General features: G+C 48.2%; 1 protein-coding gene across 2 annotated transcripts in view; it reads left to right on the top strand.

Moving 5' to 3' along the window:
• Positions 1–19806, top strand: part of CDK19 (cyclin dependent kinase 19) — a 589804-nt gene that overhangs the window by 522128 nt on the left and 47870 nt on the right. For both annotated transcript variants that reach the window (XM_063917135.1, XM_063917136.1), the window contains exon 10: positions 17099–17196. In XM_063917135.1, coding sequence (XP_063773205.1) covers positions 17099–17196 — 98 coding nt within the window. The remainder of the gene's footprint in view (positions 1–17098; positions 17197–19806) is intronic.

The raw sequence follows: 19806 nt of genomic DNA, 5'->3' as shown, positions 1-19806 counted from the left end.
CTGCCGAGCGTGAGAACTGGCCGAAAGCACAGTTGGTCAGTCTGCTGGCACCTTTTCTGTCAGGTGAGCCCCAAAAAGCGTACTTTGATTTAAGACCTGCTGAGGCTCGGGACTATGATAAACTAAAGACTGAGATCCTGACCCGCCTGGGAGTCACGCTGTCAGTACGAGCACAACGGGTGCGCCATTGGGTGTACGCCATGGAGAAGCCTCCTCGCTCCCAGATGCACGACCTTATTCAGCTAACAAAAAAATGGTTACAGCCAGAGACATTAACTGGTCCCCAGATGGTTGAAAGAGTCGTCATGGACCGCTACTTGAGATCTTTGCCCATGGTCCTGCGCAAGTTGGGTGAGCCATGGAAACCCGGGTACTGCTGACCAATTAGTGGACATGGTAGAGAGGTATTTGGCAGCAGAGGAACTACTGATGACCACCCAGCAACCCATAGATCCTCGACAGCGCTCTTCAGTAAAGACTGGTAAGACTGTTCCGTGGGAAAACGTTGCTGGGCGGTTAAGAGAACGCAAGGCTGGAGAGACTGTAAACACTGGCCCTGGAGACAGGCCAATGGGGCTAGAATGGTCTATGCTGCCCAGACGGGTTGATAATCGTGTGGTTAAATGTTTTAGGTGTGGTATGCCAGGTCATGTTATTGCCAATTGCCCAGTCACACAAGAACCCATGCAATGTGATGCTGCCTTTGAAGGTCGCAGAATGTCTTTCTTTGCTAGGTTAGCCTGTACTGTGGTACCTTCCCCTGAGCTGGCAAACCAAATGTGTGATGTGTTCTTAGAGGGTAACCGGGTAGAGGCCTTGCTAGATTCAGGAAGTTTAGTTACCCTTGTGAAAGCTGGGTTAGTGAACCCCTTAAAGGTCCAGCAAATACCTATTGGGGTAACTTGCACACATGGGGATACCCAACATTATGTCACTGCTGAAGTGAATATAGAAACTTGTTGTGGGTCAGCAATTGTTAAAGTAGGACTGGTCCCCACCTTGGTGCATGAGGCCATAATAGGGAGGGATTTTCCTCATTTTTGGAAACTGTGGAAATCACGGTTATCAACAGATGTGAGAAGTAAAGAGCCAGTTGATAATACCGGTGATTTTATGGATGTACGTGTGTCTTCTGAACTTTCTGACCCTTTGCCTTTTGCTAGTTTGGCTGGGGAAGTGACAGATAGGGAGTCCAGTGAGGACCCTCTTGCTGGGAACATAGACATAGTAGTTAGAACTGAAAGCGTGCCTGACCTGGAGGTAAAGAAGGATCTGTTTGCTTCTGAACAGTTAAAGGATCCTACCTTATAAAGGCTAGAGAGAATGTTAAGGTTGTTAATGGGGAACCTGTGGTACCAGGTGACAGGGTTACGTATCCCCACATGGCCATCTGTAATGAGCTCTTGTACCACATTGTCAAAAGGGGTGAGGATGTGGTGGAACAGCTGGTAGTTCCCCAGCCTTATCGGAGAACGGTACTAGATTTAGCTCATAGTCACGTTACCGCAGGACATTTAGGGGCAGAAAAAACCACTGAAAGAGTTTTACAAAGGTTCTTTTGGCCAGGGGTTTATAAAGAAGTGTCTGAATATTGTTCTTCCTGTCCTGAATGCCAGTATCATGCCCCTAGACCCCATTTCAGGAGCCCACTAGTTCCCATGCCTATTATAGAGGTCCCGTTTGACAGAATAACCATGGATCTCGTGGGGCCCTTGTTAAAGTATGCTCGGGGCCATCAGTATATCCTGGTAATTATGGACTATGCCACTCGATATCCTGAGGCTGTCCCTTTACGCACCATCACAACCAAGGCGATAGCTAGGGAGCTGGTGCAGGTTTTTAGTAGAGTGGGAATACCAAAAGAAATTTTGACTGACCAAGGTACTCCATTTATGTCAAGGATCATGAAAGAATTGTGCAAATTATTTAAGGTCACTCACCTCAGGACGTCCATCTACCATCCCCAAACTGACGAGTTGGTGGAAAGGTTTAATAAAACATTAAAAAGTATGTTAAAAAAGGTTGTTGAGAGAGATGGGAAAAACTGGGATTGTTTGTTGCCCTACTTGTTAATGGCCATCAGAGAAGTTCCTCAGTCCTCTACGGGGTTTTCTCCATTTGATTTGTTGTATGGTAGACACCCCAGAGGGCTGTTGGACATTGCCAAAGAGACGTGGGAAGGACAGCCCACTCCTTATAGAAGCGTTATTGAACATGTAACACAAATGCAGGATAGGATTGTAGCCGTGGTACCTATTGTCAGAGAGCACATGGAACAGGCCCAAAGTGCTCAACAGAGGGTATATAACCGGAGTGCCAAGATACAGGAATTTGCTCCTGGAGATAGAGTTCTTGTTTTGGTACCCACTGTGGAAAGCAAATTCCTAGCTAAATGGCAGGGTCCATTTGAGATTAGGGAAAAAGTGAATGAGGTTAATTACAAAGTATACCAGCCGGGAAAGAGAAAACCCGAACAAATCTACCATGTTAACTTAATCAAACCCTGGAAAGATAGGTTGTCTCTGTCAGCGGAGCCTTGCCCTTTGGTGTCCTCACCTCGGTTGCTTCCCGCAGTAAAGGTGTCAGAGACATTATCAGCTGATCAGAACAATCAGGTTAAAGAATTTCTCATCCAAAATAGGGAGATATTTTTAGAGCTGCCTGGCCGAACGACCATAATAAAACATGACATTGTCACAGAACCAGGGGTCAGGGTTCATTTAAAGCCATATAGGATTCCTGAAGCTCAGTGAGAAGCTGTTTCTAAAGAAGTTAAAACCATGTTAGAACTTGGAGTCATAGAGGAATCTAACAGTGAGTGGTCCAGTCCCATAGTTCTCATCCCGAAGCCCGACGGTAGCATACGCTTCTGTAATGACTTTTGTAAGTTAAATGAGGTGTCCAAGTTTGACGCATACCCCATGCCCCGTGTGGATGAGCTTATAGAAAGGCTGAGAACAGCCAGGTTTCTCACCACGTTGGACCTGACCAAAGGTTACTGGCAAATACCTTTATCTGATAGCGCAAAAGAAAAAACAGCCTTTTCGGTACCCTTTGGGTTGCATGGGGCTCCAGCAACCTTTCAACGGGCGATGGATAAAATTTTGAGGCCCCATAGAAAATATGCAGCTGCCTATTTGGATGATGTGGTAATTCACAGTACAGACTGGGGGTCCCATTTGGTTAAAGTACAAGCAGTACTGGACTCAATCAGAGAGGCAGGGTTAACTGCTAACCCAAAGTAGTGCTGCCTCGCAATGGAGGAGGTCAAATACTTGGGCTTCACCATAGGCAGAGGTCTGATTAGGCCCCAATTGAATAAAATCGATGCTATTCAAAACTGGCCTCGTCCAGTGAATAAAAAACAGGTAAGGGCTTTTTTGGGAATAACTGGGTACTATTGACGGTTTATTCCCAATTTTGCGACCACAGCGGTGCCGTTGTCAGACCTTACCAAAGGGAAGCAGTCAAATATGGTGAAATGGAACCCTGATGCAGAAAAAGCGTTCCAAGCGTTAAAACACCAGATTAAAAAAGCGTTGATAACACCAGATTTTTCAAAAGAATTTGTGGTACAGACAGATGCCTCAGAGGTAGGGATAGGGGCTGTGTTGTCCCAAACCAGAGATGGGGACGAACACCCTATCATTTATTTGAGTAGGAAACTCAATGAGCATGAAAAAAGGTATGCCATTGTGGAAAAGGAGGCTTTGGCCATTAAGTGGGCACTAGATACCTTGAGATATTACCTCTTGGGTAGACAATTCAGACTAGTGACAGATCATGCCCCTTTAAAATGGATGTATGTAAATAGAGGCAAGAATGCTCGCGTAACTAGATGGTTTCTAGCATTGCAGGATTTTAAGTTTACTGTCGAACATAGGCCGGGTACACAATTGGCCAACGCAGATGCATTGTCCCGCATCTTCTGTTTGGGGGCTACAAGTGTTCCGGACCCTAGGTCGAAACAGGGGAGGGGGATATGTGACAAGAACACTGGGATAGTGTTTGAGGGCAGGTATGTTTGTCCCAGGTTCTTGTCTTACATGTTTTAGAAAATGAAAACTTCTAGGAAAATGCTTTTGTTTTGTTAGAACCTTTTCAGTTTGCTGGAAAAGCTGGATACGGGCCCTGAGAGAGAGATAAGGCGAGTTCCAGACATTGGGCCCAGTTTGGATCTTTGGCCTCACAGAGGGCTAATCAGGGCTTTCAGCTGTGCAAGAGCCTTATAGGGCTTCTAGCCTGATTAATGTGTGCAGACTGCCTGGGAAGACTGCAGGATCTCTGTGAGAGAAACACGCTTCCTGATACAAGTGAGCTATACAGTGTTTACTGGAGAACTCTGTGTTTTTGTTTAGTGATAGTTAGGAACATCTTGTGTTTAGTTAGTGCTGGACAGGCAAGGTATTTTCTTTTGGTGTTTGTTTTATTTTCTGTATAATAAAACTGGCTGGGGCCAGTTGTACCAGAAACTGGACTTGTGTGGTTCCTCAGCTGCTGCGTGCTGCCATTTACCCCAGGAAACGGCACCTTGTACCCTTACAGTGTTACAATATATATATATATATATCGGTGAAAAGGTGGTACTTAGCGCTATACCAAATGAGTGAAAATAAAGAGAGTCTTAGTCCAGAGACAGTGGTAATGTCCAATTTCTCTGTCTCCAAACCACACTCCCTCTGACAGGGTGGCAGCCGTAATCCAGGTGACCGGTGTTCAGTCGGTCTGTTTTGATGGATCTAGAAAGAAGGTGAAAACAGCGCCTACTAGTGCAGTATATTAGGATCCTTCAAATGAAAACCTCCACCAGTTCAATAACACCATTAGAAAAATGCAAGTACCATCATGAGTGGAGTTAACCACTTAATTAAATCGCACGCTCTCAAAATGGGAATTCCTGAACTGGATAGATTTCTCCCTTCAGCTCCAGAACCTCATGGTACTTCTAATGCTCAATGATCACCAATGAAAAGAAAGAAGGTAGCCGAAATAGTGTAATAAAGTTTTAGCACCAGTTTAATTGTTAAAAAACAAAGCAAATACCCGTACATCAAAATAATGTAAAAATAACTTATCTGATGTGTAGTAGATACAGTTCGGTCTCTGTTCCTCAACGCGTTTCGTCCTTATGGCATATCAAGCCTGGACTTCATCAGGAGTATATATATACTGAATTCCTCATCCTTTTTCATATGAGGTCTTGAAACCAGCTGCTGGGTTTATCGCCCGTTCCTGGATACACCAGTACTTTGCCTGGGGGACTTTACTAACATTATGGATTCTCATCTGAGCAGATGGCATGAGTCATTGGGATTCTTTGTTCCAGGTGGCGATGGCTTCTCCACATTTGTGGGGAACATGGGATGGGCTGATACTTGGAGGATTAAACACCCTGGAGTACGTCAGGTTTTTTGCTTTTCCTCCATTCATCACTTCTATTTACACATTGACCTGGCCCTGGTCTCTCACTCTCTGGTACCTAGGCTACCCAGAATTGAGTGTAAACGCAGCTGCATTTCGGACCACTCCCTCCTTGTGCTGAGTTAGGATTTACATTGTATGTGGCCCTAATGGACTGCGGCTCTGGAAACTGAATCCATCGTGGCTACTACAAATGGGTGTGGGGTTCGAATTGGAGGTTCTCTATGAGGGTTATTTTGCTGACAATATTGATACTGCTCATGTGGCTATAGTGTGGGATGCCTTCAAAGTATGTTTTCATAGTTCATTCATATGACAGGTGGCTGAATTGAAGTTGTTCTATAGATAAAAGGAATCTACCTTAGAGGCTGCCTGCAGGGATCTTGAGCTGCAGTACCCTGAAGATAGGTTTGTTGTCATGAGTACAATGGCTGATGGCCAGGGGTGTAACTAGAACTGTGTGGCCCCCATGGCAAAAACTTGAAAGGGGCCCCCCTTGTCACTACAGTGCTGCTTAGGGGATCAAGAGAAAAAGTACGAGCTAAGTGAGAGAGAGACAAAGAGGGTGTCATGGGGAGAAAGAAATAGAGGAACGAGAAAGAGAGAGAGGAGAGGTTCATGGGAAAAGAAAGAATGAGAGAAAGAGAGAGGAGCAAGAGAGAGAGGGTGTCAGAGAAAAAGAGAAAGAAAGGGATAAGAGGGGAGAGACAGGGCATCAGGGAGAGAGAGAGAGAGAGAGAGAGAGAGGGTGTGTGAGAGGGAGGAGCAACAGAGAGAGGGAGGGGAGTGAGAGAGAGTGTGTCAGGGAGGGAGGGAAAGAGAAAGAGAGGGGAATGAGAGAGTGAGAGCATCAGGAAGAGTAAGGGAGAGAGACAGTGTCAGAGAGAGAGAGAGAAATAGTGCACGCAAGAGAGAAATACAGTGTCAGGAGGAGAGAGAGGGAAAGACAGTGTCAGGTAGCAAGAGACAGAGATACACTGTCAGGGGGAGAGAGAGACAGTTTCGGAGAGAGAGAGAAGAGAGCGAGCGGGAGAGAAAGAGAGACAGAGTGTTACGGAGGGAAAGAAAGGGGAACAAGAGAGAGAGAAAGTGTCAGAGAGAGAGAGAGAGACAGTGTCAGGGAGAGAGAGTGAGAGAGTGCGTCAGGGAGAGAGAGAGGGAGGGGGAGTGAGCAAGATAGAGAGGGGGAGGGAGAGTGAGCAGGAGAGAGAGAGGGGGAGGGGGAGTGAGCAAGAGAAAGGGAGGGAGAGGTAGGGAGTGGGAGTAAGCAGGAGAGAGAGGGAATCGGAGTGAGCAGGAGAGAGAAGAAGGAGTGGGGAGTGAACAGGAGAAAGAGAGGGGGGAGTGAGCAGGAGGACTTTTCCCAATTACTGCACACTGCACAGGCGTCTGATGGGGGCGGGTACTTCACGCCATTAGGCTCTGCCCCCTAAATACCCGCAAACCACTGCACTGCATTCCCTGTTGACGGCTAGTGAGTAGGAGAGAGAAAGTGGGTGTGAGCAGGAGAGAGGGGGGGGGTGAGCAGGAGAGAGGGAAGGAAAGTGAGCAGGAGAGAGAAAAAGTGGTAGTGAGCAGGAGAGAGCGGGGGGGGCAGGGAGGAGGAGTGAGCAGAAGAGAGGGAGTAAGCAGGAGAGAGGTAGGGGGAGTGAGCAGGAGAGAGGGTGGGAGTGAGCAGGAGAGAGATGGGGGGGAGAGGGAGGGGGTAATGAGCAGGAGAGACATTACCCGATTATTGCACAGGCGTCTGATGGGGATGTGCACTTCACAGAATTAGGCCCCGCCCCCTAAATAACCGTAAATCGCTGCACTGTACTTCCTGCTTGCAGCCAGGTAGGGAGCGTGGCAGAGCGGGCAGGACTTGATTGGACAATGTTTGCTGTTGTCTGGGCCCTTCTCCCACCCCGCTACATCCCCCACGGACGTTCTGCCCTGTGGCCAAGGGTTATGGGGGAGTGGCGGCCTAGGAGGTAACCCGTGAGTTGTCGGGATGCAGGGGGAGTTATTGTGACAGTCGGTCTCCTGACTGTCGGTCACATAACTGCATCCCTTTCATTCCCATGTGCACTATATGCAGGCGGACAGAACAAGTAGTTACCTAGCGCATTTAGGCCCTCATTCCGATTTGATCGCTCGCTAGCTACTTTTAGCAGCCGTGCAAATGCATAGTCGCCGCCCACGGGGGAGTGTATTTTCGCTTTGCAGGAGTGTGAACGCCTCTGCAGCCAAGCGGCAGCAAACAAATTTTGTGCAGAACAAGACCAGCCCTGTAGTTACTTATTCTGTGCGTTGATTGCTGCGACGAGTGACACGGTAATGACGTCAGATACCCACCCAGCAAATGCCCGGCCACGCCTGCGTTTTTCCAAACACTCCCAGAAAACGGTCAGTTGCCACCCAGAAACTCCCATTTCCTGTCAATCTCCTTGCGCTCGCCAGTGAAACTGAATGCGTCGCTAGAACCTGTGCAAAACCACGATGCTCTTTGTACCCATACGCCGCGCATGCGCATTGCGGTGCATGCACAGTTTTGCCATTTTTTTAAATGATCACTACGCCGCGAACAACGGCAGCTAGCGATCAACTCGGAATAAGGGCCTTAGTTCATGCTGAACAACCTTTGCTTGCTGTTTCAGAGATTATTAGACACAATAATTATTTTGCCACATCTGTACCTGATACTGCTGAGTTTTTTATATCATATTATAAGTCCATCTACAGCTCCAGAGTGTCTTACAGTGACTCTGACCTGCGGTCTAATGTTGCCTCGGCAGGGCTTACTTGTTTGTCATCTGAGGACCAGGCATTTCTGGACTCTCACTTGCTCTCTGTTTTCAGTTTGCCCTTCTCCTATATAGCCCGTCCCCCTGAAATTGTTTTTATTTTCTCCGGGGTTACATACCATTTATTTTGACAGCCTATCGGGGATGAGAATTGGGATAGAGAGCTAGAGTCTCCTCGTATATCTGCGATCTCTATTAGATTCCAGCAGATTCAACAGTTTCTTTTACAATGCACTTATTAACTCCTGCTAAGTCTGTATTTTTTGGGACAAAGGGCTTTATTCAGCTTGAGTTGCTAATGCGATTGCATTATTATGTTTTTCGGGCCAGTGTGCACGCGCAGAGCACTGATTGACAGGCAGAGCATTGGTGCGGTGAAGTTGTGGGGTCATGTCAGCAAAAACGGAGGTGGGTCCTGGGCGTTTTCGGGGCAAGTGTGTGACGTCACATGCGTCTGCTGCGTCAGGAAACATTGCCGACTTGTGCCTGCCTTTGCAGCCAGGCTGTGCAGGCAGGGGTCCACCCTAGTTTGCTGCAATCGCAATCTAATCGCGATGCGTTCGCAATTAGATTGTGGGTGGCCCTTAGCATCCTGGGTGTCCTTGCTCTGTGCTGGTTGGCTCCAAGCATGCAATCGACAGCAGTAGCAGATTCTGCTTTAAAGCAGAATCTGCTACTGATGCTGAATAAGGTCCAAAGTTCGTACAGTACTGTCCAATACTGGTATTCCCTCCATGTTACTTACACCAGGAGTATGCTGTTTGGGCATGCTTGCTGATGACGTTATGGATAAGTGCAGTAGGCAATACATAGTCAATTTCTGTGTCTTAGCTAAGGTGTGCATAGCCCGTTCCTGGATGGCCGCTACAGGACCTGAAATTAAAGCCTTGTTGTCCTTGGTACGTGTTAGAGCCCAACATGATTGACATGTCTAAATTGCCTATAAAGCGGAGGCAAAGTTTTATTGCACCTGGAACAGGTGGCTGTAGTCTAAGTATGCTTATCCTTCTGCAGGGGGATTTGGTTATCATTCAGCTTCATCTATGCAGAGGCCTACTCTGCTGCTACTTGCTGCTGCCCTGAAGCATATTGTGCAATCCAGTATATATGTTCCTTTTTTGCTAAATTGTAAGTAAGATGATGTCTAATGGGCCCAACACACTGGCCGATTACACTGAAAGATGTGAACGATCTTGCTCATTGCTCACTGTGTGCTCAGTGTTAATATAAAAAAAGAAAGAGACAAATTTATCCAAATAGAGGGCGTCAACTGGGATGCGTACCCCAATTTGGATAAATTTGTCTCTTTCTTCTTCACACTTCGTGGTGAATCCTTCATACAAAGGAAAGTGGTTAAGGACACACTTTTTGAGCACTTATTATTTCTTCAAATTAACTTACCAGAATATACTGCACAAAAATCGTATTTTTTCTTTTTTTATATTAACACTGAGCACACAAGACTTCCGAGTGGAGAAAGGAACACTGAATCACAACCTTCGAAAGATACCTTTATAAGAGTTATCACACGTCATACATTGTGAGTTCGGGTACGCAGTGTATTATACCCCAAAGATACCTAGATGTGTTTACAGTTTGCACTTATTGTGTGAGTTTTGGGGTACGTTCCCAATTGGACTATCCTTTACTCAAACATGTTTTTCAATTTGTTACACTCTGTGGTGAAGTGAACACGAGTTTAAAGGAAAAAGAGGACAAAAGATACCTTTATGCCATATGCCATATATTGATATCTGTTTATATATTAGCCCAAGTCTGTGACTCTGTGCTGGCCGTAACGCTGGGCGGAGGCACAGATGTGGGCTAAGCTACTGACGTCACACACCCTTCTCCCCCCGGACCCGCGCCGAAGATGTGAGGGCGGGAGGCGACGCTCTGTCTGAAGCCGAGCGCCTGTCACTCCCGCTCCCCGCCTGAGCCCCGGCGCCTCTCTCCTGCCGTCTGCCCAGTGAGGAGAGAGGCAACCCTCCGTCCGGACCTCCAGGTACAGCGGGTCCCCGGCTGCCGGGGGGGGGGGGGGGGGAGGGGAAGGAAAGATGTGCCTGCCGCCCTGGGGGGTAGATGTGCCTGCCGAGGGGGAAGGTCTGCCTGGCGGGGGGGACATATGCCTCGCGGGGGAGATGTGCGGCTCACGCGGCAGCGGGGACAGCGCACACTGCTGTGCTCCCCAGCTGCCGAGGGAGGTGTGCCTGGCGTGGGGGACACACATGTGCCTGGCTGGGGGGACACACATGTGCCTGGCTGGGGTGGGGGGAAAGATGTGCCTGGAGGGAGGGGGGGGATATACTGTACATGTGCCTGGCTGGGGGGATGTGCCTGGCTGGGGGGGGAGATGTGCCTGGCTGGGGGGGGAGATGTGCCTGGCTGGGGGGGGGACATGTGCCTGGCTGGGGGGGACATGTGCTTGGCTGGGGGGGGACATGTGCCTGGCTGGGGGGGGCGGGGGAAATGTGAGGCAGAGCGCCTCATGCGGGAGCAGGGACACCCCACAGTTACCCTGACACTGCGCCTGGGTGGCCTGCGGACCTGCTGCTGCTAATGGACAACCACCCCCAGCGCCTCCTTACCCCCTACCCCACCTGTGGCACCCCCACACTCGCCCATCCACCACCTTCCACCATCTGCTGCACCACCACCCCACCCCCACATTCCGCGCCTCCAGACCCCCCAGCCTCTACAGACACCCTCCCCCATCCACCGTCAACCCCCGCAGCCACACATCCCCCACACGCAACGCCTCCTCACCCCATACCGCACCTGCAGCACACCCGCAGCCACCCATCCACCACCCGCACTGCCCTCGGACCCTTCCACCATCCGCCGCACCTGCCACTCCCCCACACGCAGCGCCTCCAGACCCTCTACACCACCCACGCACCCCACTCCGCTGCCCCTCCCTCATCCACAGAACATCCCATCCGCACACCCCCATCCGCAGGAGACCCACAACATCTACAGACATCCTCCCCCATCCGCAGTCATTCCCCGCAACCAACCCCACCCGCACCACCTCCTGACCTCCTACCCCACTGCACCCACCCCTCAACCACCCGCAGCGCCTCCAGACCCCCTCCCCCATCTGCCACACTCCCGCACCTGCTCCTCCCCCACATGCATCGCTTCTGGACCCCCTACCCCACCCTCAGCGCACTCACCCCTTCCCCACCCGCACCACCTTCTGACAGCCTGCTCCACTGCACCCGCCCCTCCACCACCCGCAGCACCTCCCAACCCCCTCCCCCATGTGCTGCACCTGCCCCTCCCCCACACACGGCGCACTCGCCCCTTCCCCGCCTGCAGCGCCTCCGGAACCCCCTCCCCCATCCACCAGATCCCCGTACCTGCCCCTCCCCTACCCGCCGCACCTACCCGCTGCTCCTCCTGACCCCATTTGCCAAACCCCCCCTACGCCACGCGCGTCACTTCCGGACCCCCTACCCCACCCGCGGCGCACTCGCCCCTTCACCACCTGCAGCGCCTCCGGAACCCCCTCACCCATCCCCCAGATCCCCGTACCTGCCCCTACCCTACCCGCGGCACCCCCCGCTCTCCCCCACCCATACCGCCTCCGGATCCCACTCCCCCGCACATCCCCACCCGCAGCGCCTCACGACCCCATCCGCGTTCTCCCCCACACCCGCTGCATTCTGTACAGTGTGCCCTGCAGGCGCTGTTCACACCGTTGCAAGGGACTACGCCCCCTTCACCATCCAACGCCCTTTCATTGTGCAATATTTAACCACTCACAAAACTAGGAATGCAGGTAGTACTTCATATAATACATATATTGAACAGCATACAGGGGTTAAGGGGGCGTAGCCCCTTACGATGGTGTGAAGAGCGCCCGCAGGGCGCGATGAATCACCTAGTCTGTTTATAAGAGTCTTGGTACGCAGGAGCTCTGATTTCACTATAGAGACATTTTACACAAGAGACTATTTGCAAACAAGAAGGAACTACACATTGGTGGTTGTTTTTGTTTTTCATATTTTTCGGAGCTTACGGATCAGAGATTCTCTACTAGAAGAAGTGTGAAGAGGAAGATCGACATTCAAAGAAAGAAATTAAGGGACGTATTTCTGTGTGCTGCGCCGAGTGTGTAGAGAAGGGCTTGAACTCTGTATATGGTATTTCTTGTTTTAAATGTGGTGACATTTATCTAAGCCTTTTAACACCTTGGCTGCATGGCGCCTATTTTAGTCCGCTCTCCAAATCCAATCGAGTTTGATGAACGATGCATGGCCCCGTCATTGGTGCCGGCTCGTTTATGCATGCAAGCCAAAATGGACAATCTCGTCCACATTAGCATGCAGGGCTTTGGGGCCGAGTGATGGTAAACTTCACTCCCCCTCGTCACCCCCCCCCCCCCCCCACCCGTCCGCCGCCAATTGGCCAGTGTGTAGGCGCTATTAAGTACTGTGTGCCCCCGGTTGGGGGTGTCGTGTTCAGTGCAGTTGGATCTTTATTTTTTTGGTTTGTTCACACAGTGTTCCAGTGCAGGATACTTTTACTTTTTATTGTATTCTCTTATATTTTCCTTTCTTGTGTTTTTACCTCAGATAACTGCAGATCTATTTCGTTGGTGCGCTACTTCTAAGGTTTATTTATTCTTTGTATGTGGTTGGGGTTTTTTTTTTTTTTGGTCATTTATGCATTGTACTTTTAATTCCAGTGACTTTTTATATATGGGTTGACCACTATGCATATTGGTTAAAAATGCTAATTTGGCCTGATTCGGACATGGAAGCAGAGCAGAAAGAGAATGTAAGTTTGTATCTGGAACAAACCATTTTGCAATGCAAGGGGAGGAAATACATTTATATTTTTTCTTAGCAGGGTAAATACTGGCTGCTTTTGCATGTAGCCTACAAATGTTAGACAGCTTTATTTTTACACACTGCAATTTAGATTTCAGTTTGGACACACCCCACCCAAATCTAACTCTCCCTGCACATGTTACATCTGCCCGACCTGCAGTGCAGCATGGTTTTGCCCAGTTGCTTGCTTTTTTGGTTCGCTTCCACATCTGAATAACATCCATGTTCTCCTACTCATTGTGTGTAGATCTTGTTTATCATGTACACACCATGAACCCCTTTGTTTTGTTTTTGTTACCTGTATTTTCTGTATGTTTTTGTATTTACAAATACAATAAACATAACTCAATAAAAAAGGAAAATTATAAAATGAATTTATATTTCATATACATCGTCTAAACATAAGGGTCAATACAATTTGCCGCAATGATATCGCGGGAGCGAATCATTGCGGCAGCGGCCGCACTTTACGACGGCCCAGACTCGCTCAAAAGTGTTCGCTGCCCCATAGGGTATCAAGTAATTTTCTGCAAATTCACGCTGCGAAGGGTGCGAGATCGGGGACGTTGCCTGCATTTAAAAGCAGCGGCAACATCACATCGCACCCTTTGCAGCTAATTGGATTGACTCCATAGACTTAAGGTAAGGTTATACAATATTTTTAATAATTTTGTGCATGAAACAAAGATTATGTACATTGAGCAATCAGGAAATAAAGTTCTCCCTATCTCAGTCCTGCAATTTTGTGTATCGAATTTTCGGTTATGGGAGATTCAGCCTGTACTACTAACATTAGGAAAATTCTCCAGATTTTTGTAAAGTTACTTGAGTAAGGCACTTTTGGGTCACCTTGCTTAATAAAGAAAGAGATAATAAATGATTTAGATAACTGCTGAGTACAATTTAGTCTTTCTGAGTCTCATTAATTAACATATGTGTTTCTGAAGTCTTCTCATACAAACACTACAATCCTTAGGTCTTCAGGACACAGTCCTTACTTGGTTCTCCTCTTACTTATCTAATCGCTACTTCAGTGTTCGTTTCTCTGATTCCACCTCCTCTTTGCTACCTCTCTCAGTTGGAGTACCGCAAGGCTCAGTCTTGGGTCCTCTGCTTTTCTCTATACCACATCTCTTGACAAACTAATCAGCTCTTTCGGATTTCAGTATCATCTGTAAGCAGATGATACTCAAATCTACCTATCCTCCCCAGATTTGTCACCATCTGAATTGTGCCGTGTCACTGAATGCCTTTCTGCCATTTCATTTTGGATGACATCTCGCCACCTCAAACTTAATATTTCCAAAACAGAATAAATTATATTTCCACCGGCCAATAGTAGTTACCAACCTGATATCCCTATCACTGTTGAAGACTCAGCAACAGAGGCGTAACTAGGGTTTTTGGAGCCCAGGGCAAGATGTAAAAAGGCGCCCCCCCTCCCCCCCCAAGAAAAAAAAACATAGCAAAAGAAGCATTGGCGCGCGCAGCGAAAAAATGGGCGTGACCACACACCAGAAGGGTGTGGCCACGCTCCAGAAGGGGTGTGGCCACTGAAAATGGCCCACAGTGCCAGTTACATTGCCCCACAGTGCCAGATACAATGCCCCACAGTGCCAGATACAATGCCCCACGGTGCCAGTTACATTGCCCCCCAGTGCCAGATACAATGCCCCATAGTGCCGGATACATGCCCCACAGTGCCAGTTACATTGCCCCACAGTGCCAGATACAATGCCCCACAGTGCCGGATACATGCCCCACAGTGCCAGTTACATTGCCCCACAGTGCCAGATACAATGCCCCACAGTGTCAGATACATGCCCCACAGTGCCAATTACATTGTCCCACAGTGCCAGATACAATGACCCACAGTGCCGGATACATGCCCCACAGTGCCAGTTACATTGCCCCACAGTGCCAGATACAATGCCCCACAGCGCCAAATACATTCCCCACTGTGCCAGTTACATTTTCCCACAGTGCCAGATACAATGCCCCACAGTGCCAGTTACATTGCCCCACAGTGCCAGATACAATGCCCCACAGTGCCAGATACATGCCCCACAGTGCCAGTTACATTGCCCCACAGTGCCAGTTACATTGCCCCACAGTGCCGGATACATGCCCCACAGTGCCAATTGCATTGCCCCCCAGTGCCAGATACAATCCCCCACAGTACCGGATACATGCCCCACAGTGCCGGTTACATTGCCCCACAGTGCCAGATACAATGCCCCACAGTGCCAGATACATGCCCCACAGTGCCAGTTACATTGTCCCACAGTGCCAGATACAATGCCCCACAGTGCCAGATACAATGCCCCACAGTGCCAGATACATGCCCCACAGTGCCAGTTACATTGTCCCACAGTGCCAGATACAATGCCCCACTGTGCCAGTTACATACCTCACTGTGCCAGATACATGCCCCATACTGTGCCTGATACATGCCCCACTGTGCCAGTTACATGCCCCACTGTGCTCTCTCCCCCCCCTCCCCCCAGTCACTTACCGAGTCACCGGCGCGGCGGCGCCGCTTGTTCTATGTGAGGGGAGGAGAGCGCCTCTCCTTCCCCTCACCGCTCCAGGACAGGTCTCCGGCGGCTGTGTGGCGCCGGTTCGCTAGCCAATCAGAGCTCGCGGACCGGCAGCCAATCAGGAGCCGGTCCGCAAGCTCTGATTGGCTAACGCCGCCGGAGGCCGGACACAGCAGCGCTGTTAGGGCTTTCAGCGGCGGTGAGGGGAGGGAGAGACGGTGCGCTCTCCTCCCCGCACATTTCGGCTTTCGGCGTGACGGGGGCGAGTGGGGCATGACGCCCTGGCCGGCGGCGGCGCCCCCCTCTCCTGGGCCTGCCAAGGCGCCCAGGACACGTGCCCCACTCGCCCTAGCCTAGATACGCCTCTGCTCAGCAATCATCCCTACCCCGCAAGCTCGCTGCCTAGGTGTCATTCTTGATTCTGAACTGTCCTTTGTTCCCCACATTCAATCTGTCTCAAGATCATGTTACATACATCTAAGAAACTGATCCAAAATGCGACCATATCTTACACAAGACACTGCTAAAACTCTAATCCATGCTCTCATTATCTCCCGCATTGATTATTGTAATAGTCTCCTGACTGGTCTTCCCAAACATAGGCTCTCACCACTACAATCCATTTTGAATGCAGCTGCGAGGCTAATTTTCCTCACTAGACATTCATAGTCTGCATATCCGCTCTGTCAGTCCCTCCGTTGGTTAACGGTATTCTACCGTATTAAATATAAAATACTCTTACTTACATACAAGGCTATTAACTAACCTGCACCAACATACATCTCTTCACTCATCTCAAAATATCTCCCTACCTGACCTCTCCGCTCTGCACAAGATCTGCGTCTCTCATCCACACGCATCACTTGTACACACTCAAAATTACATGACTTTATCTGGGCTTCACCCACTCTGTGGAATGCCCTTCCACACACAATAAGACTCACCTCTAGTCTCCAAACCTTTAACCGTTCCCTGAAAACTCACCTCTTCAGACAAGTCTATCAATTTCCAGACCCACCCGCATAACCTTCAGTGCTTCTCTTTCTAATCACATCCTCTCTGTACAGTACACCTAATATCACATATGTCTTATCTAATCTCACAGCCTCCTGACACTTGGCCAACATTCTTGGGTGATCATATCATACAACCCATTAAGAACCTAGCAAACTGGTGGACCTTTATGCAATAGACAGCATCTATCTTTGTGTATCAATGCCTATTTCCCTATAGATTGTAAGCTTGTGAGCAGGGCCTTCCTACTTTTATGTCTGTCTGCTTTTACCCAGTTTTGTTCTATTACTGTTGTTCTAATTGTAAAGCGCAACGGAATATGCTGTGCTATATAAGAAACAGTTAACAAATAAATAAATAAATAAATCTTAATATACTAGGGGCAATGAAAAGCTGATTATGTGCTGTTTTGAGCTTGGTACATTAATTACTGTATGTTTTTAAATGTGTATTACTTTTTGCTTAATTTTTAAGTGTTTTCTGCAATCTTGATTTTATGCAGCTTCAAAAACTTCTTACTATGGACCCCACAAAAAGGATAACCTCAGAACAAGCTTTACAGGATCTCTATTTCCAAGAGGATCCTCTGCCGACATCTGAGTATGTATTCTTTGTTTCAACTACAGTACATCATTATTTCTGATCTAATTTGAAGAAAGAAAAAAAACAACAACAAAAAAAACATTCTCCTCTTTCATTCTGTTGAGGGTATAGAGGCTGTTCCAAGAGTGAGGACTTAATGTGGATCTGTACACATTTAGAGACTTCTCCCCTTCTTTATCCCCTCCTTTCCAAGAATGTTTTCTAAATATTCGATCCTTATGAGCAATGCTGCCTATGGCAACTTGACTTAAGACATTTATTTCTATATTTTATATTATTGTTTTTACTTTTATTACAATTACTTTTACTACTTTGCTGGCTCTTACATTTCTCCTCAAAGAATGTAGTTGCCATGCCTCGCAATAACACTGTTGCTCTATCGAGGGGGAAATTTGAACATTCCCTCAGAGGATTTAGACCAGGGAATTGCAGACTGCAGCTGTCCTACTACCTTGTCAGATATGAGGAGCAATGGAGTAGTTTCAGTGCAAATTCTAATGGGGGGAAATCTGTAATGTGTTTTATATGTTCCAAATGTCTGGTGACTGTGGACCACACATGTCTACAGCAGCTGAGATGTCGGAACCAGAGTGGACAAATATCGCCGACTTAGGGGTATATTCAATTGACGTCGAAAGCTGCCGTCTATCGAAAAGACGGCAGTTTTCGACTTTTTTTAGGCCGGAAGGGGTTCCAACCTATTCAATATATTCGACAAGTCGAGAAATTCGACTTGTCGGAAAGCACGTGGATCGGCGGAATAGCTGCCTATCCACATGATCGTACTTGTGTTTGGCCCCCTTTTCGACCATCTCAGTCCGACATAAAAAAATGTCGGACTGAGATGTGGGACCCAGAGGAGGAGAGGGAGGGGAGACGGGGGAGAGCCGCGGGCATACAGGGGAGAGAAGCGCTACAGCACAGTGCTGCAGCAGGTTGTCTCACACCTGCGCTGCTCACAGCAGCGTCCACCCGGCTCCAGTAAGTGAGGTCACGCTTGCTGGAGCCGGGTGGACACTGCCGTGAGGTCGGGCGGCTGTGAGACATCTTTCTGCAGCGCTACTGTAACGCTGCTCTCCTCCGTCTGCCCACGGCTGTCCCTGCTAGTCTCCCCACGGCTCCCCCCCCCCCTTCTCCTCTGGGTCCCTCATCTCAATTCGACTTTTTAAAAGTCGAATTGAGATGAGATTGAATAGGGGTTGTCGGATCCATTCTGCCAAATGCATGTCGGAATGGATCCGGCCCTAATTTAATATACCCCTTAATCTGTTCCAGAGCTTACAAGGTTTTCTGCATGCTGTAAGGAGTTAATTTCCCACCACAACCCATATTCCCCTGCCAATTCCTCAGAATAGAGGTTATCAGGCAATGATCTTCATGGACCTTGCCATTGGCACAAGTAGAGACATCTTAAGTTCAAAATCTGACAAAAATATTTGCAAGGCTTTGTGTCTACCTTATTGGAAAGATTTGTATCCTCTTCTGCACACAAGCTTTGTAAGTGCAAAAATACTGCCCAGATTCTGTCCCCTCAAAAAGCAGGTGAGTTGCTGAGGATTCAGACTTTGAAGTTACTTCAAGTGGTTTGAGGAGGATCAGACTAGAAGACAGGCATTTGTGGACTAAGTTCTAGTTGTGCGTTAAGACCTTAACATGTCCCTGGGGAATCACAGATTCTTTTATTAAAAGGAAAAAGAAGACATTTCTTTCTGTTCTTTCAGCTCAGTTGTTGAGTACTGAAACAGGTCTTTTAGAAAATGTCAGGTTTTGCACAGGCTGCACATTCTCTACCATCTGCCTAGTGGGGATACTGAGAAGTGGGAATCCTCGCTAAAGGTGGATCCACCCATTCCATGTCTTTCCAACTCTCCTCCCATATTTTTTCTGAATACTGCCTCTCTGAAGGATAGCATGGTTAGGAAATGTGAACTACATTTTAAAGTCAGTTTACTGTATGTGGCATCAGGAGCTACTCTTAGACCCATTTTGGCATCAGCATTGGTTGGAACAGATTTCTAATGGAAGTTGTTAATAGTGATCAGAGAGGAAGCCAAATAATTTGGATATGCTACCCATGAAACAGGTTTGATTGAGTCCAGGATTTCAGCCATAGGGGTTGCAGTGCAGTGTACACTCTGACTTTTATGAGCATCAGAAGCAGATGTAGAGTCTCTGACTTTTGAGGGCAATGTATTTTGGCTTGAATTGGACAAAATCAGACCAGAGATGGTAAGAGTTCCTTCCTCCCTGTTAATGATACTAGATTGAAGGGTCTGCTATATTGTTCCTTTTGTTTCTCGGGTAAAACAATGGGACACAACACTAACAGGTTGTCTCTCACTCCTACTATCATGCACTCCATGTGTTGTCCCTCATCCACATCATCAGAAGTCAATATTAACTCAAGACCAAAGAATTATATTTTTTAGAGCTACTGATCAATGCTAGACGATGCTGCAGAACAGCTTGTGCCCACAGGCATGTTTCTCTCTTCAGGTGAATGAAAATAGCCCATCTTAACAGGGTGACAACTTGGCCATTTGAGACTGGACCACAGTAACATTAGATGCTAGCATGTGGAGCTCTGACTGCAGCTTCTACTGCAGG

The sequence above is a fragment of the Pseudophryne corroboree genome, chromosome 4 (assembly GCF_028390025.1).
Source record: "Pseudophryne corroboree isolate aPseCor3 chromosome 4, aPseCor3.hap2, whole genome shotgun sequence".
Taxonomy (NCBI): domain Eukaryota; kingdom Metazoa; phylum Chordata; class Amphibia; order Anura; family Myobatrachidae; genus Pseudophryne; species Pseudophryne corroboree.
The sequence above is the reverse complement of the archived record's forward strand: the minus strand, read 5'-3'. Positions and strand labels throughout refer to the sequence as shown.